General features: G+C 42.5%; 2 protein-coding genes and 1 long non-coding RNA gene across 4 annotated transcripts in view; 2 read left to right on the top strand and 1 right to left on the bottom strand.

Moving 5' to 3' along the window:
* LOC125774699 (uncharacterized) overlaps positions 1–23,461 on the top strand; it is a 239,462-nt gene that overhangs the window by 185,102 nt on the left and 30,899 nt on the right. The window lies entirely within an intron of this gene.
* LOC125774640 (uncharacterized) overlaps positions 1–23,461 on the top strand; it is a 46,528-nt gene that overhangs the window by 9,653 nt on the left and 13,414 nt on the right. The gene's annotated exons all lie outside the window — the stretch shown is intronic.
* LOC125774455 (uncharacterized) lies at positions 10,951–21,105 on the bottom strand. Its single transcript, XM_049444664.1, has 3 exons — positions 15,101–21,105; positions 14,520–14,937; positions 10,951–13,853 (listed from the first exon to the last, which is right to left on the bottom strand). The coding sequence occupies exons 1-2, from the start codon at positions 15,564–15,566 to the stop codon at positions 14,870–14,872; spliced, it is 534 nt and encodes a 177-aa protein (XP_049300621.1). The 5' UTR covers positions 15,567–21,105; the 3' UTR covers positions 10,951–13,853; positions 14,520–14,869.

The following is a 23,461-nucleotide window of genomic DNA, read 5'->3' as shown; positions in this document are numbered from 1 at the left end:
AAGGAGGGAAAGAAATAAAATTAAACAAAAAAAAAGAAACGAAACGGGTCCAAAACTAGACAAACAAGGGCGCACATCCCGCAAGCACCTCATCGTCATGAGCAGCAGCCCGTTTTTTAAATCGTACGAGAATCACTTCTAAATTATTCATCGATCTCGCTCGGTTCAGGTGTATAGCGGATGGTTCGTTCGGTTGCAGCCCCTGAAAAAAACAAACCGGTTCACACACAAACCTCCCTGCAAACTATTCAATTGTGGTTCGTTTTGTTTTCCCTTCCCTTTATCTTGCACTATTTGGCGCATGAGTCAACCATCGCAAACAACACGTTGCACCGAACGAAACGAACGAAGGATCGATCAAAAACACGTCCCGTGAATCATCTTCCGCTTGTCAGCCGGTTTCCGAACGATTTGTAGGGCAGTGGCGGGCCCATCTAAGACAGTGGTCCTTCCGTAACGGTGCTCTAGAGCGCACCGTGCAAGATCACCGAACCGATCTTATGGGAAACAGAGAACGCGCGCCGCTTAGGAAAGCAACCAAAACCGCTCCTCTTCGTAAAGACCGCACGAAAGCACGGTGCAGAGTGAATCATGCAACGGATGAGTCATACAACGGTGTGGTGGTTGAAGAGTGCAAAGCGAATGTGGCGGAAAGCAAAATGTAACTTCATATTCGGGGTTGTAACATACCCACCAGCAGGCTTGTCCAGTTGGAGGCTCGCCATCCTTTCAGGTCCGGTGCAGAGAAAGAAGCGGTTCACGTTCTAGCTACCTCTGCATGTGTGGTGTGAATGTCTCTTTCTCTCTCTCTATCTCTCTTTTCGTCGTTTGGGGTTAAATAGTTAGTGTACTTGTTTTACGTCCCAATATTTTCGCACATTTTCCCCAATAAGACACGAACGAGCAATTGGTAATTGCTGGTGGAGTTTGCATCAGCTACAAATGACATATTTTAATGATTAGTTTTGTAGTTGAATATTGTGCAGATTCTTAAATACAAAGTTATTCAAATTCACATGTATCTCAGTAATGGAGATCACTTTCACCAAAGTTATGTCCTCAAACGCTAGAGTGACTTCTTGAGAATCACCTCAGTACTGAGCATCCAGCTAATAATCGGAATTACGTTCAATAGAGAGTTGATTCCAGGCTCGTAGATAAATTCTTATTTTTCCATACCATTCTAAGACCGTCATAAAATAGATCCAGATTAGATGTCATTTATTACGTGATAGTTCTGCTGAACAATAAAATAGTACTACATCCAGCAATATTCATCCCAGGTCAAGAGGGCTCATTATTTGTTTTCAATTCATCCACCATCTAACCATAAACGAAGTATTTTCCCCCAATCCCCAAACAGAAAAACAAAACCCATAGAGGGCGGGACATAACAAGGAGCTAAATAAATCAGCTCCAACACTAGCGCTCGTACCCTATCGTATACCGTGTGCGCAAAGTGCGTCCCATGTTTCATTTTCCCACGACCGGCGCACTTTTTATTCTGTATCTTAGATTTTTGTTTTCTTCTTCACTTGATTCATCTCCCCTTCTTCCCAAATAGTTACGGGAGCTTGTATCGCTCGAAATCGGCGGTTTCATCCATTATTAGACGCTCTATTATAAGATTAACGAAAGGAAAAACGGAAGACAACCCATTTCGGGGGGGCCTTTTTGTTTTGGGGAGCGAAGTGGGGAGATGTGTTGAGAGAGGAGTTAGTTTGTTGAACAATAAAATCTAATCACCAGCGGGCCACCGCATATCCGTCAAAAAGGGTCACACTGGAGCACACTGTGTTGGTTTGTTCCCCGTGGGCCAGATGGATGGGCCCAATCGTTACTGATGCAACGCATCCCATGCTTGTGTCCAGTACGTCACGGGAAGCGGACCAATTCCTTGACCGATGTGTGCCGAAAGCGTTCCTAGAACTTGGTAACCGAGGTCCGTGCGACCTCGGGAAGTGGACAAAGTAATTAAATCCAGCAAATACCCCGGGACTAATAGCACATTCCAGCAAAAAAAAAAAAAACAAGCATCACGGAAAGCATTGGTTGCACCGAATTTCCGATGAGTCTCCGAAGCCCCTTGCACGATTCGTTACGGGCCAAGTGGGCCGCAATTGTCTCGACGGTGGTGTATGGGTACGGTGTCATGGCGTAAAAGAATTAATGAATAAATAGTTTATTTTAATGGTTTCCTTTTCCATCGGTGCGGGAGTTTCTCGGTAAATCTTTGGGGGCGCATTGCGGTGGAGGTGAATCAATTCTCAATTTATTACACTCTCAGCACACTCGGCCGATTGACCTAACCCAAAGAAAAAAAAATCCGATTGAATGGACGGAAGGAAGGGGATGAGGGTTCGCATTAAGCCATCAAAGCTATCCAATTTTTTCCCTTTCTTCTACCTTCCAATTCAATGTAACAATGTAGGAAGACGATCGGCGTTGCTGAGTACACTGAGGACATTGGATCGTTAACCGTGAACATAATGTCAGGTCTAATATTGGATTGTGTACCGGGCGTTAACACCCGTGAACCGGTGAGTTGGGGGGGTTATTGGATAGTCAACACACTTGCTCGTTATATAGAGAGGGTTGGAAGCAAAATTAATTACACGACAGCGAAAAGCGCACGAAAGATGTACTTAAATCTCGTACGATGAAGACGGCAAGGGAAGTCACTCATAAATCTTCCATCCTTAATGTGCAGTGACTCAATATCCAATAAGATGTCTGATGATGTCCAAATCGTTTGGAGCAGCTTAAAAGTTAGATTGCTAGAAGCTGCTTAATGTTTCTTGACAACTAATGGGAAGTATCTCGTGTAGAAAGATTCTAATCGTTACAAACGATTTCTACAACAGTGTGCAAAATGGCATTGACGCGCTTTTTTTTCTGTGGAGCCGTAGCGATAACTGGTGAGATCAAGATCAAATCTCTGTCACAATTCCAAAAAACCCATTTTCGGGAATTTAGACACTTTGGTGAAATGAACCCTTTTCAGTGTGCCTGAATGTATGCAACGATGCTCCAACGATAATGTGCCAACCATCGTACCATTAACTAGAGCACTTGGTCCCATACAAAACTTGTATACATGGAAAGCTTCCCATAATCGTAACGGAGCAACATCACCTCCAAAAAAAAAGGAGAAGTAGTTGACACCGATCACCGAAGACGACGCAGTACTGGACGGTGCGCAATTTGTCCACGGTTGGGTGCAGTTCTAGTGGACAATAAACATAAAGTAACCCCACAAGCACATATAGCAACAACAAAAAATGTTGGAGAAAAGACGTATATATTGGGAGCCTAAACGTCACCATGGTTAATATCTCTTACCCGTTCGCTGAGCTCGTCGTAAACATATCAATAAAAAAAGGGACGTACCGTACCGGGTGAAAGTGAAACCTGAACATATCCATCGATATTGCAGGAAACGATTGCATCTCCCATCGCTGTCGGTGGGCAAAGTTCTCGTCTCTTCAACCTTTCGCTAGAAACGATTGGAATTCTGTAACCATTTTCTTACATCTCGCAAGCGTTACCGATTGCTAGCAGCTACCAGTGCCGTTGAAGGGAAATTGTTAAACTTTCATTGCAACAATCATCTTTAGTGTGATGACTCTCCTTTACCCTAGGTGCACTCAGTGTGTGTGTGTGTGGTAGCGATTTGATGGAATCGAAATCGAGCAGATCATGTGGTTAAGGTTTGGTGGAACAACCCGGTAAATGGTCGTTGTCTGTGAAGTGCGGGCAAACCGCACAACGGCAAGGAACAGTTTTGGGGGAATATTCCAAGAAGGACGATATCCTCGTCGTTCGCATTGCTGTTGTGATGCTAGGGGGAAAAGGGAAAAATCCTCGAACCGAGATGGATGGTGTTATGATGATGATGACGGAGTTGCCGAACGTCCAAACCTTCGTCCAAAGCATTCATACCCGTGGACGAAAGGGCAACACGGCGATAAGAAATAGGAGGAACTCCACCAAACTAACCACCCCAGGTCCGTGCCGGGGCATGGATGGGATGTAGTTTGATGAGACATACCGGAGCAGTATCGGATGCTCTAGGGTTGCGGAAGTTCCTGCTATACCCAGGATCCGATATCGAGGAATCGGTTGAATCGTTTCCCGAACGGTGGCATAATCGTAAAATTTTACGATCGACATAAGTCTACCATGGCATATGAATCTTCAATTGCACTATCGTCTGTCTGTCCTGCTCTGCTCCAAGTCTGCCTCGCTGTGTTACAATAGTTTTACCGCCTGTTTCTTCCACTTCCGCAATGATCAGTGTCCGTGTCTTAGAGTGCAGGAGTTCAAAAAAAAAAAAGGAAGCGCTCACGACACATCGCGATGATCTCGAAAGGATAGCGTTCCCGGGGATGGATTGGGTGGTTTGTGAATGACGACCATCAAGTCAAGAGATGGATAAAGAGGGAGAGAGAAGGATGTATAGAGAGACCTGGTGCAAGTACCCGAAACAATAACGATTTCCCGTTCCCGGGATGTGTTCAGGAAAATACCCCAACTCCTCTTGGTTTTCTGTGCGAAAAATCAATTGAGATTCCTTCTTGCGGCCCGGCCCCCACCCCCCCTCCCGGGTGGGGTTGGAAACGGAAAATCGTATCGCACCGGAAACGGTTGCCAGCTTCTTCACTTATACAACGGGATGCGGGACAGATTTACTTACGGTAACGAGCTTTGTTGGGCATCGTTGCCAACAACAACAGCGACGAGAAAAAATTAAATAAAATAGCAAAATAGTCAGCTAGTGCGCAACAAAAAAAAGGAACCCAAGTGGTTGGACTGGTACGAACAATAAGTAAGAAAAAAAAAATAACTACCCAATAACCGTAAACACCATTATGCTTGGGCATGGGGAAATAATAGTGTTCCGTTAGCTTAACTCCTGAGCACGCTACGTACTGATCCTTGACGCCTGGTAGTTATGCAATGTTAAACAGCCCGAACAATTTTATTACATTTTTAGCGTTTATATATTTTTTTGTTACAATTTACGATAATGTTTTCATCAAAAGAATCATCGGAAAAAAAGGAAATTCAAATCTAAGCAACTAATAATAAATAACACATCGGTGTATCTTACCATTATTTGTCAATATGTCAGCACCCGTCCAGACCACAAAACTACAGCTGCACATCAAAATAACCAACACCAGCAAACATCACATCACAAAAACGGAAAAGAGAAGAAAAAAAAACATAAAACAGTGAATAAAACAGCATCGCAAATAAATTATTCAAAGCGCCAAAAAAAAAAGAAAAAAATGTCATGCTAAATGGTACAGGCCTTACGGGAGAAGAGCCTGTTGAAGTGTCATCAACCAAATGCAGCTCACATCCGGAACGCATCAAAACTCGGCCGACGCTACCCTCTGACTGATCCCTCTGAAATGAAAAATCAATCAAACCAATCAACTGCAGTGTGCAGAGGAAATGAAACAAACTAACGAAAAAAAACCCAAAGCAACCATTAGGGACCAGTTAATAAGAATGTGGGAAAGCGGGACTGGTCACCGACGGGTAATCAAATCACTGTACTACCGAGGAGACAAACGAAAAAAAAATCGCCGAACTGGAAAATGGGGGAAAAAATAAAAAATGGACTTACGCTATTGTCATAAGGTGGGAGAGAAGGGGAGATAGGGGAAAGAAAATGTAAAGAGAGAAAAAAATCACTAAACAATGAGAAAAAATAGATAACAAAGTGCAAAAAAAAAAGATGAAATATCCGAACCATCCGAAAAACACCGCTTCGCATCAATATCCGGACACGGTCAGGACCTTTTGTGTGCTGTTTTGGTGGCAAACGATCCGTAGTGGTCAAAAGAGGACAAATCGTTTGTGACACACAATAGTGAAAAATAATAAAGTCAAACAATGAAGAAAAAAAAAACATATAAAGTATGAAGGAAAAAACTAACAACTACCATTAGCGCCAAAGAACAGAAGAAGAAGATAAAAAAAAGTTCCGCCATTATTGGTGGTCAAGAAAGAAATGAAGAGAGAGAGAGTGAAACAAAAAAAACAAAAGTACACAAAATCACACACGAGTCATATGCATCGTGAAAGAAGCAGATAAATTGACATTTATTTTGCGTCGATCATCAAACATGATGCGAACCAGCTATTATCACATTAGCCCGCACCGACGTGTGACGCTTGGTGGGCGAAACCGGTCAATCCATATACAGAGCACAGGAAGCATCAATATAAATAAATGTATGCGTCTATCTATACATGTGCATAAAAAAACAACAACAACGACAACAAAATACCACTCACCACACAGCATTAAACGACACGGCCGGAAGTGCACTTTTCACGTATGGCTTATAGCCAGGATTTTCCCGCCATTTTTTTTTTCGATTTAATGCTTTGTTGCGGAGTCTCACAGTGATTGTTGATTTCCCACATCGCAACACGCATTGTAGCTCCTTGTGTGTGTGTGTGTGTGTGTATCCGCACGTGCACATGGGGTAAGCGTGCGGGACCATCGCTTTCGGGGTTGAGGCACATTTATTTGAATTTGATTTGATTTGATGAACCCTTCAAATCAATAGGCCTGTACACGTCTAGGGAACGGGAGTGTGAAGATGGGAGACGTTAGGTAAGGCAGTTTTTCGCACGAGAGGCTGTATCCGTTTTGTTTTTTTGTTGTTGTGTATGTTGATGTGACCGGTGTATTATCATCTTGCTGGTTTTTGTTGGTTTAGTCCATTTTGTGGGACCACTACCCCATGTTTCCATGTGTCCTGCTGAAGGGGGATGGGAGTGAAACAATGGCTATGCCCCTTGGTGCTTTCGATGACGGTGACAGTTGTTAACAAGGAATCCACACCACCTTCCACTCACCCCGGTATCTCGGCATCATGCATGCAATAAATTACGCCTGACATTAGAATGACATCGACGGAAAAACTACTGCCAGCGCTCCGATCGATCTGCTGCAGGCATGACTATGTTATCGAGTTTTTGTTTGACGAAAAGGACACAAAGGACACAGGCAGCAAATATCATCATAGCCAAGAGAGAAAGCGAAAAAAAACTAATCTTATTTTTAACAGCAACAAAAAGCAAGCAAACTAAACACGATAATGGGAGCGTTCCTGGGGTGAGGAAGAAACGCATCACGAGGGTGAGCAACAGAAACATCGTAAAGCAATATTTGTACAGAACCGTGTACCCATCCGTGTCGCGATCGGTTATGGAAATTGGCCACAGCCAACAGGTACGGACGTTGTCAACAGATGACCACAAACAAATCCCGGCTCACCGGATCGAAACCAGGAAGAGTGAAATAAACGGTGTCAAAACCCTTTTTTATGAGGATGATACCGTTTTTTCAGTAATTCTTGATGTTTTTGGAAACGTAGATACAACTTTTGTTGATAAAACTCTACTCGGTGCGAAGATACATGGGTTTCGTTGAGAAGAAAAATATTTACCCAGTTTTTTTTTATATTCGCAGTTTTTCCATCGTCTTTATTTATTCTCTTTTGTACAATAGTTTAATATACATATAACTTTTAGTATTATTTGACAATTAAAGCTCTATACTTTTTCTATATCATATTGTCCTTGCAAAAACAATCGTTAATTCACATCAAGCTTGAATGATGTGGAATGCATCCGTGCATCGGTCATAAATTACGTCAACCAACGGGAACCCTTCTCGGGCCGAACGAAAATTCCATTTCCGCCCTTCACATCCGTCGCACGCATCGTCCAACGTAGACGTCCCGAAACCGGTTGCATGCAATAATCATAACAATAAAATCTATTTCGTAAAATATTTACATCTCCGATTTTTAATATTTTGATTGCATGTTGCATGCCACATACGGACATCTTCACCCTGGCGGTATATTCCCAATTCCCGGTTGCGGTTTGTGCCTCGCTTCGATAAGCGAATACATGTATATCAACCGTTTGCTCATTGCAAAACCCAAAACGAGCAAAACAAAAAAAAGAGCAAGTTTGACCCTTACCCCGCTTCGAAGCTTTCCCTTTTTGGCAAGCGGGAGGCTGCACACCCGGGCGGTGGGTAAGTGAAGCGTGAAAATTTCACACACTTGAGAAGGGGGAAAAATTAAAAGCGCACTTCGATAACGTATAGATAGATATACACACACATACTGTCTGTCAAAAATTAAATATTTATGAGCCATCAAGAGCGTGCGTGCTGCCAATCTATCGGTCCACAAATCGGCACAAGTCGTCAATTCTGGCAGTCATCTAGCGCAGTACCCATCGTAAAGTTCGCGCGGGAAGCAGTGTTTTGCAGGAAGGGTAGGAATGTGCTTGATGCGCTGACAAAAGGGGAAAAAAGCGGGGAGGGAATTTTGGGATCGTTTCGTTTTAGCATCCCAAAAACTCCCATACGGACTCCCGACACTATCGCAGGAAGTCACCCCTCGATGGTTCGCGAGCGCGATCGTAAAGTACCGAACTTCCGATAGTAAAATCTAACAGTTGACTTCCTGCCGTGCGTTTTGCGATTGCTCCATCCCTCTCCCCAAAAGCGTTAGACAAGAACAACAAAAAAAAAAAGATATGCAAATGGTTCCTTTTTGGATGCCCAACTCGGAATGGAATCGCTTTCCGGAAATCTTCAGAAATTATCCTTGCAGCGTTGGAATGGTGGAATGTAACGCCGGCAAGCCAAATATCCTCGTGGCAACGAGCCTTCGGGCTAAAAACAGCACCGGATGTCTATCCCATTCCCCGGGTGCGTTCCAGAGTCTGTACGGCACGGCAAGACACCCACGGACATACGGCTGGAACGCCCTCCATTGACGGCTAGTTATTTGCACAAAATTGTTTATTGTACACATCCGGTACCGGTGATGATATCACACCGCCACATACCCAACCAAAGTGAAACAATACGCCACACATATCTGTTCGAACAATGGATACAGTTTGTTGCGTCTTTGTTGAACGTTATCGCAATTGATTTTTACTATTCTACAACACCAGGGTGATATCTCGATTTCTGGAATGTTTGAAGAGTATTGTGTTGAAGTAGAACAATATCTATCAAGATAGTGAATTAATTTAATGTTCCAGATTGCACATCTCGTGCAAATGCAAGGTCTTCGCTACCAAGTGACAAGGTTGGAGCCATATCTGGATGCGTTTCTAGCTTCTCAAAGTTTTCCAAACGTGAGAATCCAGATAGCGTTACACAGAATCGTCTTTAACTTGCAAAAGGACGAGAAGTTTTTACTGATTTTCCATACGAGTTCTCTGCATTCTAGTGTCGCGATCCAGCTATTCTTCGTTTATTGAGCACTACGAAAATATTTAGGCAACTTTATTGGAAACTTTGTTTAAAAAGGCAGACATCCCACCGGACCAAAGAAGTTTTGGATGGTTAGGCTCTTTGTGGAAATTGAATTAAGCCATCTCTCTTCTGGGAAATGACTCACTGCGCCAAGTAGAAACCTAATTCCGGACATTCAATGGTATAATTGACCATAAAGTGCTCCAGAGACTAAAGATAAAGATAAAGAGATGATCGTCTAATAATCTTGAACCCAAAACAGTGTGTCAGCCAATCTTCAATGCCACGGAAATGTCATCACGGGATAAATGAACACAAATGCTTCACCTGATTTTATTTTAGACATAATGTAAATTAATTATTAAAGGACTTTTTTCTGATACTTTTTATAAATTCTCTTCGAGAATATAAATAATATTCTAACCTCAAAAAGTAATTCCTTTTTGTGGAAAAATAATTCCTGAAGAAAATATGCAACAGCATCACACACAAATTTTCTCAAAAAAAAAAACAAAGAAAAGGATGTGGAAAACTATTTTCTCCCACAAGCGCAACCAATACCAATTCTATTAATTTTTATCGAAATATTTCTTTTTCATCTTTTGCGTTGTTCCAGTCGACAACGTGTAGAAGGATTTTTTGTTTTCTTCCGTTGTCTAGGAGAGGACAACCCTACCCGAGAGTTGTTAACCCAGCTCGAAACAATAACTTTCATCAAGAAATTCGCCATGGTTGCGGTGCTGCTTGTAGAAAGGGATTTCGGTTGACAGTTTTATTTGGTGCATGTAGAATTCTTTTTATTGTCTGAAAAATATTTTAAAATTCTAAAGAGAAATCTTAGCCTGTACTTCTTTGTTTTATACATATTCTAAACCATTTCATAAGGATGCACTTCTTTTGGGGTTTTTTCCTCTTTTGCCTGGGAAAGTAATTGTGTCACAGTGAAGAAAAAAGTGCATTTTTTTGAACTGCAAGAAACTTATTAAAATCAGTTATTTTGGCTATAAATATCGGACGAGAACTGAGCTGTTGAACATAGTCGATAATGCTAGACAGAAAAGATGCACTGATTTTGTGTGTCACTTACATATTAAGGGAATTCTTTCAATAAAACTGCTTCTATTCCATCAAAAATAATTTACATTGATATATCGAAGTAGTGAATGTAATACATTCTGTAACATTGCTCTCGTGTCTTAAACTAGCGACACCTCAAAGCAACTTCTCTCTTTGACATATATTATAAAAATAAATAAAAGAAAATAATTATAGTCAAGCTGACTATAATATAGATAAATATTATAGATAATAGATTGTCAAGCATACGCATTGTTAACAAAGATTTATTTTGATTATTTTTGGTAAATGTTTACCAAATTTTTTTTTCATAATTACTTTGGGGCAACTACCGATTTCACAAAAACAAAAAAATTAAAATGTGCATAAAAAATTGCAACAAATAGTAAAAGAATTTTAATTAATTTGTAGCATATAATTAATTTCTCATTTTACTTTTTCTATTTTTTGCTTTTATTGTTATTCTTATTTTTGTTACAACCCGTCAAATTATTTTTTTAAATTTTCTTTCAGTATTATATTAAAAAAATTGAAAAAAATACACACATACACCTTATTCCATTTTCTTTTTAATTAAATGCTGTGCTTTTTTTCTTTATTGGCTTAGCTGCTCTACTAATGATCACATTGTTTGCTTTCCTTAAACACTAACCGCATTCCTTCCACTAACCGTATGTTCAGGGAAAACAAAATTCAACAGATATTGCGGAGCGAAGTAAGTAGAGATATACGAGATATAAAAACATAAAACTATATGCCTATAGAAGCAAAAGATCCATTTAATTGCTGCCGGTTTTGTTTCGTTTGTTTTTCTTCTTCATTGGTTTTGTTTTGCTGTGGGTTTGGGTTTTTTTTTTTATTTTGGCGGATTTGATTTGATTCGTTTGTAAATAAAGACAAAAATGTACAACCCTTGCCTCCTCCTTCTCTTACACCTTCTTCACCCTCTGTACCTCTTTACCTTAGCCCACCATTTTATTCGTTCCCCCGTCGGTTAGACAGAGAGCAAAACAAAAACAAAACAGACAAGCAACAAAAAAAAAGAAAGCAATAATCTATTAGAAGAAAATGAAAACACATAAAATAGTGCTAAATATGGTAACGGGAACGCGTGGAGGCGCCGTGTAGAAAAATGGAGGAAAAGCGGGTTGAAAAACGGGTTCGTTTTTCCGTTTACACCACTTCCTTCTTTTTTTTTCTTTCTGCCCGGTCCTCACCATCTCGTCAGTTCGTCAGTTTCAGTCACAGCAATTCGCGAGAGCTTGGAAAACCCCAACGTGTGCAAAACAGTCGAGTTTTCTTGGGGTTTTTCTTTTTACAAGTAAAGGAAAAAAAGGAAAAAGGATAGGAAGGATAGTTTGTGTTTGTGTGGATGTTTCTTTTTTTTTTAGCCACAAAACACAAAACCAGAAGAGGAAATCTACTAAAAATAAAATAGTATCTAATTAACGCAGAAAATATTCTACAGCGAACTTTGTTTAAGAATTTAAGTAGTTTGTTTTTCAATCCCCAAACCGTCGTTCACGTGGTTGTTGTTGTTGTTCCGGAGTAGGATAATTGTGAAAAGATGAGAAATTAGGTGTGCCTAAACATTATTTACGTTCCATTAACCTGTTGGATCATCAAAATCGAATGGTTAGAAATCGGACTCAAATTTACACACCTTACGCGCGTATCCTTATAAAGGATCCAGCCGGACACAAAACAAAACACAACCGAACGAACGTACGCGCCCGGGGGCAAGATGATTGAGATCTTAATTGAAAGCTGACTGTACACAAGGTGGTTTTGGAAACTTAACCTACGATTTTCACGATAAATTATAAATGCCTGTACACCCGCCTTTGTCACGATTCACGTTCGTTCGCGAGGAACATGCACAAAGTGCGCGAAACACAACCACCTGATCGGTATGTCTCACGCATAAAACATTAAAGAAGGGGAAAAAAGTTTGTTTTTTGATTAAAATTGTACGCAAACGATTTGATTATTGCTTCCACGATATCCTTTTTCTTTGTTTTGTTATTGATTGTAAGTGTGCGTTTATAGCATTGAGTTTGATACTTGCTAATGCCCGAAAGTGCGTGCCTTTCGGTCAAAAATAATTAAAAAAAAAACAAACGAAAAAAAAACAAAATCAAGGATCAAAAATCGTTCTCGAAGAACGTCACCTTCATCAACTAAACACACCCTTCACACACTCCTTCCATTCGATGCGATTAACCTCCGCAATAACACAAATTTGTTGCCTTTTTTTCTTCTTGTTTTTGTTATTTTCAGTGTATTTTGTTTGTCGTCTTCAATCTGCTGCTTTTGGTTCTTATATCAAAAAGGATCATTCTTACAGCCACAGATTAAAATGCCTTACATCTAGGTTTAAACTGGTCTTGGGTATGCGATAAGAAATAGTGTTACGGGGGCGTATGTAATGTAAATTGTGTTCGTGTGTAAATCTATCTCGCCATCACTTAAACGCTACACTTGTTATTTTTACGTTTACTTCTTTGTTTTTTGTTTGCTTTGCCACCATCGATGGGCGAAGAGAGATGAAACCAATTGATTAAGTTAGTATGCAAAATTGTGTGCGCAAGGACCTTCTGTGTGGTCCCAATGCTCGAATACCTTATACCGTCTGATGTTTGATTTAAATCAAAAAGAAGAAAAAACCAAGCAAAAAACATTGATGAAACCTAACGCCTTTTCTTTTCTAGTGCTTGTTTACTCTTCTTTTATCTCCTTTCTTTTCTTTTGTATTATTGTGTATTCTTCTACTCCACAGTGCGGCTCCCTTCTTACCTTACCACAGCATTACTATTGATCTCGAAAAATAAAACAGAAAAAAAGGAAATAATTTTACGAAAAGAGACATTGTTTTTAAATTGGAACACACATATTAGAGCGCACAGAACCATTTTGCTATACCTCTTCTTACACGGCCAATATGTAACAGCCTCCGTTCAACAGGCTGCATCAATCCTGCATATCCTTACCGGCTATAAAACATTTGCTTTCTTTAGTATCTTACGAGTGATATAGAAAAAAAGAGGAAAAGGGAAAAAAACAAAAGACAAAACTGAACCTAATAATAAGCTAAATGGCTAAAACGTTGCCCTCGATGCGTTCTGCTTCTTGGCACTGGTTGTTTTTTTTTTTTGCATGATTCTTTGTGTTGCTTCGTTATCCTGTTTAGTGAAGTTATGGTATATTTTGTCCCGCTCACCTTTTCACATCACCGTGCACATTTGCTCCACCGAACCACCGAAGCTGTGTATGTTTTTTGTTTTGTTTTTTTGCGAGTCGCTTGAGGTCGCAACGGGTCGTCCTCTGTTGTACCTGGTGCAATATAAAGGACGATGTTTTGCATTTGCTGCACCATTAGGGTAAACTGTTTCTGCTTGAGGAAGAGACGACGGCTAATCGGAAATGTAAGGGGTTGTTATTGCTTTACCGATGCTAATGTCTGTAATAGAGTGAAGAGAAAACGAAAAGGAGAAGAAAACAAAACGAATGTGTTATTTTTTGTCAATAAACTAGAATGTTGAAGGAACAAAAAGGAAAATGAGCAACAAAAGAGAATACAGCAGTTCCTGATTAAGAAACAATTATAGTTTAATATCAGCTTGAAGTCGTAACATTTTTTTAAATATATTATATTCAATAATGTAACCGAGTATGCCCGGGAAAGGCAAAGCACAAGGAGGAAATGCCTTGTGAAAATTGTACCATTCAGCCTTTTGAGGCTGATAATACGGCTAAATGCCGTAATAATTAAATATAAATAAGATTTTTTTCAAGTCAACAGTATTGTAATTGTATGCTCCTAAAGGTATGCAATTTAAAAAAAAACTGCTTATTAGTGGTTTTGAAATTGGGAATTTTTGAGTCACTGCTCTGTTTGGTGTTTTTAAAAGCCTGGTCAAAATTATAAACACCGTTCCATTAAGTGTTGAACACTAAAAACACACACACAAGTTTTGTTTAAATCACTTTTTAATTTTACGGGGAAGATTTTATAGCAGATCTCATTTAGATTGTACTGATTTGTATCAATATCGAACGCAATAGAGTAACTGTGAAGGTGAAAGATATGTGTTCTGACACAGTATGTGGAAGGAAAAACACTTACCGGTGAAAAGCCAGTCAGGATACCGTCGGCGCCCGTGTGTCCTTTGGACGCACGGGGCTACAAGAACACCGTCGGCTGCACAGCCCTAGGACCGGCCCCCTTTTTTTCCAAGAGTTTGTTTAAAGTTGGATCACAGCCGCTCTACACACGTTACGGAAGCCGGATGGTGGGAATATGGGTCACGCACACCCAAACGCACCCAGCCGTACCGGTGAAGATATATACGCAACTCTCTCGTTACTGGTCCGATGTCGTCGTCTTGTGTTGTCTCGCTGTTACGGGACCCGGGAGCAGGATTCTGGGTAGAGCACCTGTTCGCGATGATGGTGGTGATCGGTGACGACTACTGTTTAGCAGATATTACGTAGCATTGTGAGTAATTTGCTGCAAAACATACACCGACTGCAGGCAGGATCATCTAGACGCAACAATAACACACGTACACAAGCACAAACACACACACAATACACATCGAAGAAGAAGATTAGATTTTTGTTTGAAGTAGAAGAGAAGTTAGCTGTCAGCGAACAACTAGGCAGCCGGTGGTGTTTCGGAGCGTTTGTTCGTCGGTGGATACTTACTGTCCAGGAGATGACGGAACAGAATGTTGTAGAGTACCCCCCGTAACATCCAGAACCGATGGTGCTGTGGATGCTGTGGGGCTGGTGTGGTGAAGTAGGTGGAGTTGGAGGGCACAGATGAACTTGCCGGAGTCGATGTGGGAGTTGATGGTGGTGGTTGCTGGAACGTGGTGGAAGTTGGTGCTGCCGGTGTGAGTGTTGCGGCGCTGGTTGGCACTGTTACCCCGGAAGCTGTGGATGTGCCGGACAGACCGGAAGCTCCCGAGGTGCCAGTGGCCATGGTGGATATGGCGGCTGATTGTTGCTCCAGGGCGAGTTGTTGCTGCCGCAGCTGGTTCAGCTGTGCCTGCAGATGGTACTGCTGCTGTAGCAGATACTGTCGCTGCAGTACAATCTGTTGCTGCTCGAGCAGCCGCTGATTCTCCTCCGCATCGTCCAACGACGGAATGTAAAATGCAATTGCCATCTTCACACACAAACGCACACGCACACACAGAGGCACAAAGTTTCGGATGGTGCTCGGTGTAATAGTTTGTTTAATACAGTGCAGTAAAGTGGGTTATACTGCTGTTGTTGTTGTTATTTTGACGACGACACTACTTTCTCCTTCATCCGCTGTTCTTCACACGGAAAAAAACATAAAACGTTCACACTGCACTTGCAACTCAACTCGGCATATAAATGTTACTGTACGGTAAAAGCAGATAAATGCATCCGCCCTGTACGATGGGTCGGCTTTTGTTATTGCACAACAAATCCCGCTCTGTTTTTCTTTTTGTTTCTCCTCCGCGATTGCGGCACACAGTATTCACGCAGCAAATTGGCACATTCAAGAACACGGTTCGATACTTTCTATAACCTTGCCTCGGTACGGTCGACGGGCTTTGGGTCACAAAGAGACACACAGAGAATGAGACACGGCGCACCGGTGCTGTGCAGAGACACTTCCGTACGGTTTGAAAGCTGGACGTAAACTAAAGCACACGGCACTGCGTCACCGTCGAATATACCCAGAGAAAGGACCGCGCGCGCGGGATATTCTTTCTTCGGTCGTTGCGTTCGGGTTTGGTCGCCTTCCCGAAGCATACATGGCAAGCGCGCGTATGCGTAGCCGAAGCGCAACAGGCCGCCTGGCGTAGCGGGTGCGTAAGCGAGCGCGAACGTTACAGTGCGAGCGAGCGCAGCGATATAGTGCGTGAGTGTGAGAGCAAAATCGTGAGATCGGACATGTTGTGAGAGGAATCGGCGAATGCTATCTCTTTCCATCGTTGCACGCGGGTCATACGGGGTTGGGGATTGAGAGAAAATCACACGCAACAGAACATAATTCACTCTCGCACGCGGGGTAAGTGCGCATAAGCTAGAGAAAGAGAACGATGGAAGAACCCGAGCTAGAATAAGAACTCGGTAAAAGGGTTTTGTGTTTTGATGGTAGCGTTTTGGTAGGAAGCGGGGTGAGGCTTAGGGGTTAAATGTACATGTGTGCTTCCTTGTGCAGGAGGCTGCCTTAACGGTGGAGGAAAAGCATAACGGGGTGCGGGGGAAACCCAAAATTGAAAACAACAAGCCCTTCGCGCTCAAATTGACCGATCGCGTGCGGCAACTCTCTCGTTCATACGCTCTCGCTCTCTTTCATTTACTCCCTTCGTCCTGCCCATCCTGTACGCGGTTTCCCACACAGCAGCCCGGTTGCCATATATACCCATCAGCCAAGCAACCGTCTTGCAGTTTGATAGCACAAATAGACCAAAAGCGTTTTGAATATGACTATAGCCACCGTATCATTCCCACTTCAATTAACCCCGCGCACAGTTTTTCTGCCCTCACACGGGGGTGGTGTGCGGGGTGTGCGGGTTTTGCTTTGGGTGTTTTGTTTTTCTTTCCCCCTGTGACAGCTCGCACGAACGTTAGCTCTTTGTGTGTTGTTCTTCTCCATCGTTTTTTTTTTGTTGTGTTACCTTTCCATAAGGGATCCTTCCTTTCTTCCCCCATTTGCCACTGGGTTTCCCCACCTGCCTCTATCGGACGGTGGGTTAGCACACATCAAAAACCTCGTACGCAATCTTAACCCAAAACCCTGGCGCGATGCTGGAAGGAGATGGGTACATATGAGGAGAAGGGGGTCGATTTTCGGTCAAACTTTTTTATTTCCCTTTTGGTGGGTTTCCTCGTGCACACACACAGAAACACCACTAAGCAGTCAGTGACTCTCGGAGTCAGGTCAGGTCACAAAGTGTTGTGATAGTGCTGTTTTTTTTATTGTTGTTTTGTTCTATATGTCGCCAGCATTTCCTGCATCACCCAGGAACCAGGATTTCTTTCTCCTACCTACCGTATTTTTTGCGCTTTGTCTTTGGAGCAATTCGTTCTACTGCCAAAGCGTGTCAGGTGGGTGCATGACTGCAGCATGAGCAGTGTTCCTTCCGTGCCGGGGACCCAGATCGAATGTCCTGTGTGCGCGATCGGTATAATCCTTGCTAATCCTTAAATTTGTATTCCATTTGAGAAGTACTGATGTTGTTTCCTTTCCATTTTTTAAAACAAATCAAAAGTGTTTATTGCACCCCCTTTCCCACCCTTCCCTCTCCATCTCTCACACTCTCTTTCGCTCTGTTGTGCCTCTCGCTACAGTGGGTGACGTATTGTCTTTTTCGCCTGGTAATCGCCTTATTAATAGCTGATTCTCTCTCTCTCGTTTCCATTTCATGTACAAAAAAAGAAAACAGGAAAAACTAACGTTCGGAAAATGTAATACACAAACGTTAGCCGCTGCGCGGGAAAGTCCCATGATGATGCTTTTTTGCCAGTCAATTGAGTTTGTTGGATGATATTTTATTTTTAGGAATATATAAGCAAACGCGTGCCACTGCGAGCGTGCTGTTTCTTTGCTAATTGTTTGACGGAGCGGCAGAAGCACAACCGACCATCGCATAAAACTGCTTACCGATGGATCGTTTGTTTGGATATATTCGGATTTCATAAGGATTTTGGTCTTTCAGTAGGTGTTTCCACGGATATTCGGTGGATATTCTTCACCGCTCGATCACTTGTGTTAGTGATATAATTGCTACCGTGTTACGGACCTTGCTGCCATCCAAGAAAAGGTGACTTAATTCTCGTCCAAACTTCTTCCCGCCCAGCTTCTTCCCGCGTGCTGTGGGAAGTGTCGTGAAATTGAACCCAAATGTCCGGTATACACACGCCGTACACTGTCAGGCAGGCAAAACTTTTTCTCTCTTCCCTGCTTTGTCCGTTCCTTCTTGAGGTCCCCTTTCTTTTTCAGACCATTTGTAATTATTTGTATGTCTCCTTTTTTCAATCGTTTCTTGTCTTATTTTGGTTGTTATTGTTACTGTTGGTTTTTTTTTCTTCTCCACGTTCGCTTTTATGACGCTTTCCACTGTTGCGTCCCTGCGGATGTATTTTTATTCCCTTTCGTTTTCTGCCTTCCCTTCCTGCATCTACATTTTCGCTGCTTGTTCCTTACATTTGTGTGTTTTTTTTTCTGTTTCACCATATTACTCGATCTTACGGATGAGATTTTGCTGTCCACATTTGTAAGCCTCTTGTTGAAGCCAACATTAGCTAATGTCTAATGCACCACGCACACACCCGATACTGGTCCTATTGCCTCTCATCTCGCTGTTTTACAGTTTTTCAATATTTACGCTTTGTTGCATCATGTTTTCGTGTAGCATATCGTAAGAACCGTGGCTGAGGAGAAACCGATCAGATTGACTAATTAATTTCCGACAGCGACAATCTTATTAAAATAAGACACAATCACTGTGAGGATAAAAGGGGGCTACAATACTGTAAGAAATTATTTAAATCTTACTTATTTCTAACCTCACACTCACAAGATCTAGTTGGTTAGGAAATAAAACAACCCTAGAAGTACCTAGAAGTCAGTGTCCGGTTGGCTACAGGTAACGCCACGCGATACAACACGCATGGTAAATGGAAACAAACACGCAAAAGCAAGCGATAAAAAGACGGCCGTCTACAAAAACCCGATGCCCCAGGAGTGATCGGAACAGATCCAGGGGAGAGGGTGAAGTGGAGTGAGTAAGATAATGGAAGATCAGCGCGTGATATACATACATAAAACGCTTGGCTACTGGTTTTCGTTTTTACAATGTCTAACGTGCGGTAACGTAGGTGTAACTGGAGGGAGCGTGCGGATGGGCTTTAAATTAGGTTACGGAAGGTGCTACGGTCACCTGAAGGGAGATCGAACGCATAATATACGAAAAGAGAGAGAGAGAGAGAGAGACAAGGGAGCAAACAGTGTGTGTGTGCTTGAGAAAAGAAAAGAAAAGAAAGGGCGAAAGAAAGAGGAACAGAACAGAGCAAGTGTCGTATAAACGGAGGCAACTTCTCAGCAGCGTCCTTGCTTGCTACGAAGCGCTTGTTTATCAGTGTGCAGACGAGCCTTTAGCATAAACCGGTTTGCTTTATGTTGGTTTTTTTTTTGTTGCCAAACCAACACCGGGTGATGGCGTTGATAATGTTCGTCATATGGCCCCGGCTGACGGTTTCACACAACCCGGAGCTCATCGCCGCACAGTGGTTTTTTTTTTGCATCACGTACGTATCTCGTTTCAAACACCGCTGTCTAATCCTGGTCACGGCACCAAGCGTTAATCTGCCTCGCTCAGCAAGTGTGTATCTTCTGTGCGAAAGAAAATAAAACACACCACAAATGTAGGGAGTTGTGTGCAAGAGTTCTTGTGTGTGTGTGTGTCTGCCACTGATTCGTACACCGCTTTTACTATAAGAGATGAATCATTGGTTACTGGTTTCGAGAAGACCGGAAGGGTGGGTAGTTTTTTTTTTAGGGTTTGTGCCGAATGGGCAGCAAATTGATGTAAAATTGATTTAATCATTTTGAACCATTCTCCTTGGATAGAATGGGTCGGTCATGATCATGGTGATCATGGTGATTTTTTTATTTTCTTCTAGACCAGACAAATCAAGGAAGAAGTAAGGAAAGCGATTGTCCGAACCCGGTCAGAACACGTTCGAACAAGAATCGATCATATATACATAAACACACACACACACAAGCGCAACATGAAGAAGGATATGAGGCACGTGAAACATAGCAAACAAACAAGCATGTTAAGAAGAAAAAAGAACAAACACAAGAAAAGAAAAAAGGCATTAAAGCGTTAGAAAAAGAGACGAAAAACAAAATAGAACAAGTAAAAAGGAAAAGAGGTCGTTTATACAGCGAGCAGCATTAGTTCTCACGGGGGTCATTTAGTTGGCCGTTTCCTTCCGCCCAAACACGCGGTTTTGCTGAAATGTTGCAGAACTTAAGCAACAGGGTCAGGGCACAAGCACACACACACACACACACACACACAGACAAACACTCACACATACAAGCGTGGTGCACTTGGGGAGTGAAATCGATATCCTATCAAAGTCATCGACCATCTTTGTACAGGCGGGCCGCTAAATCTTTGCCCAGAAGTTCAAGACTCATTCGAATGCATCCCGCTGGCGTTTCCTCTGGCCGTAACGCCCCGCATACATAAGTGAAGCATCGAACCACCCCAGCAGGGGGGCTTGGTCGAATGGAAACCGGTTTGGTGTATTCTATGTATGTGTGTGCGTGTGCGTTTTTTTTTAAAGTTCGATTCTTTCTTCTTTTTCACATCGAACACGTGCATCGTCATCGACGCGATCATTAGTATCATCGTCCGTCAGTGATCGCGATCGTTTTTAGAGGAAGAAAAAGGGGAAATGAAAGAAGGCAACAAAAAACACGGAAGAAAGAAAACAAAACCTCCCTTTGCGGACGTTGGTTTGTCGGTTTGTCGCGTGAGTCAGTGAACCAGCAGGATGGGACGATTGGGTTTTTTGGGGGCGATGGGTGAAACGGGGAACGCACGCATGCAATGAACCCACGGATGCAATGCAGCAAAACGGGGCAAACGATTCTTCTGGTGGGCGAGTGAAGGTTTAATTTCAACCCCTTAGCAGCTTGTGCGCTCCATCGCAGCAAGCGACGGTGCGGGATGTGCGTAAAAGAGATGGAACGACGGTGCAGTGTTTTCAAACTTTGAAGCTGAGCAAGCGAAACAGCACGAAAACAAATGCAACGCCGTACGTAGGTGAAAACCTACCCCCCACCCCCCACCAGGCCAAGTGGATCAACGCATCCACACATTTGCCCATACATTTGGTGGTTGGATGGGGGGAGTGCGAGAGTGGTGGGAGAGGTGAGGCGAGATGGAGTCTGTGGAAGTGAGTGAGGTCGCGTTGTGGAAGGAAGCGATAATTTGAGCCGGGGTGGTTCCCGGTCGCGAGGCTTTTTGTACAAACCTGTCGGTACCTGTTGCAGGCCACTCGACTGCCGCTTGTGGACGCTGGTCTTTGCTTTAGTTTCGTACAGGGAGCCTTCTTCATTTGCTTGTTCTTGTGGACATTCACGAAACACTTCAGAATTGGTTTTAGAAAATCATTTTAGTATTGCAACTTTTGTAAAACTTCTAAAACATTTGGGAACAGAAGCAGAGTTCCTAATGAATATCCTCATTGAGACATTTTTTTTGTAGCCACAATGACGACTACTTGACGAGGATTATTTAGCGAAGGAGTCTGGCGCATTGGACAGATTGATGTTTATTTATAGGAAAAAGTTTGAAGACAGATCGTGAGAACAATATTTGATGAAAAGTTCTCTCTTGTTTGTCTAAATTCTGACCAGATGATACTACTCTTCATTGCGTTTAGTTATTACAATTCTATCTTCTTTTCAATTGCCAATAGCCTTGATCGTGGGAAATATGGATGTTCGTAACGTAGCGTATCGCGAATCGCGATATGCCCTACACGATGCGTAGGGCATTTGATAGCTCCTCACATTGATATCTGTACGTCTAAGGAGCAGTGAGGTATGTTTTTGATTTTAAACTGTTAGAATTCTTCCGATGATATCAGAGACATTCTGGAGTAGATGTCCATTAAGGCGATGTGATTTCTTTAAGGCTGTTCCGTTGCCTTACTATCTTGAAATTCTAGCGATCAAAGGAAGCGACATCTATTCCACACATAGAGCCAGTAGATTTAGTTAAACAAAATGTGTTCTAGATATATAAGAATGTATATAAGATATAAGAATATTGAACAATCTGTTCAAAATATCCAATATTTTGTAGCAAGTTACCCAATTGCCTAAACGTTATCTTTAAATAATTGTGCCACCCTTACTCTACGCCAGGGGACTCCAAACTACCATCCCGAGATATACTGAGTTCGGGCCTCAGTTGTGGCTATTCCACTCAAAGCGGCCCGCCATCTAAAAAGTTTGGAGGTCCCAAGACCTACGCCATCCATTCGTTCCCCGAGTCCTGGCTCGGGATTCTTTGGGGCTATAGTTAAGTGTTTAACCCTTACCGAATCGTGTTGCAGATCTCAACATTTATGAAGTGTTCTATTTGAACAACCGGAAGCATGGCAACTAACGGTACAATAAGACTGACCGCAAAAGAAGTACGAATTCACACAAAAGGTTTGCTGCTAATGCGCGTAAAATTAAACACCTCTGTTTGCCGATCAGATTCCACAGACCTTGGCAGTAAGCTCCTCTTTTGTGAACGTACCGTTTTGTAGCCTCCAGTGAAAGCCTCCCATTGTTGGACGCTGATAGAAAACGATGTCGAAATGGGGTGCTAATGGAGCGGTGACAGTATTGATCATTAACGTGCATGGTCGCTGCAGTGGGACGATTAGACCTCTTGCTAACCTTCATTATACCGCTAGCGGGCACTTAACGCCAACGTGAACTATGGAAAAAAGTAGCTAATCACCAACATGGGGTGTGTTTGGTACCCGATGCAAATGAGTTTAGCAAAAATTGTTTGTGCAAACTTTATCCCACCAGCATTCCAAACCATCCCTGGCAAAGGATAGCGGACCTAGTGTTCGTTAAACAATTTGGGCCTATGTCTTAGGATCTTTGAGCTTGGTGCATGGTTTATGGCTTACGGGTTAGCATCTTACACCAGACTTTGGTGACGCTGTATGCAGATGAGCGTCCATCGAACCTGCAAGTGTTTGACCGGTTTATTGCCACTTGCGATTAATGTCTTTATAACCCTTTTATGGCATGCGCTTGGAAGACGTTATGTTTCCTTGCCCATCGGTGCCATCCCTTGGTGGTGGAAGTTTTTACAGGTTACCACACCACAGTAAACAGAACACTCCAAACCAGTGAAGGTGACAACACTGACGTGGAGATGATTTTCGGACCACCTGAGACCGTCCGTTAGTGTGCGTAAAGTGGGTGCGACTTGCTGTCAAAATCGTTTTCTGCCAGCGTGGTGACACGCGCTAAGAATATTACAA

The sequence above is a fragment of the Anopheles funestus genome, chromosome X (genome assembly GCF_943734845.2).
Source record: "Anopheles funestus chromosome X, idAnoFuneDA-416_04, whole genome shotgun sequence".
NCBI classification, from domain to species: Eukaryota; Metazoa; Arthropoda; class Insecta; order Diptera; family Culicidae; genus Anopheles; species Anopheles funestus.
Note: the sequence above shows the minus strand (reverse complement) of the source record. Positions and strands in the feature narration are given on the sequence as shown.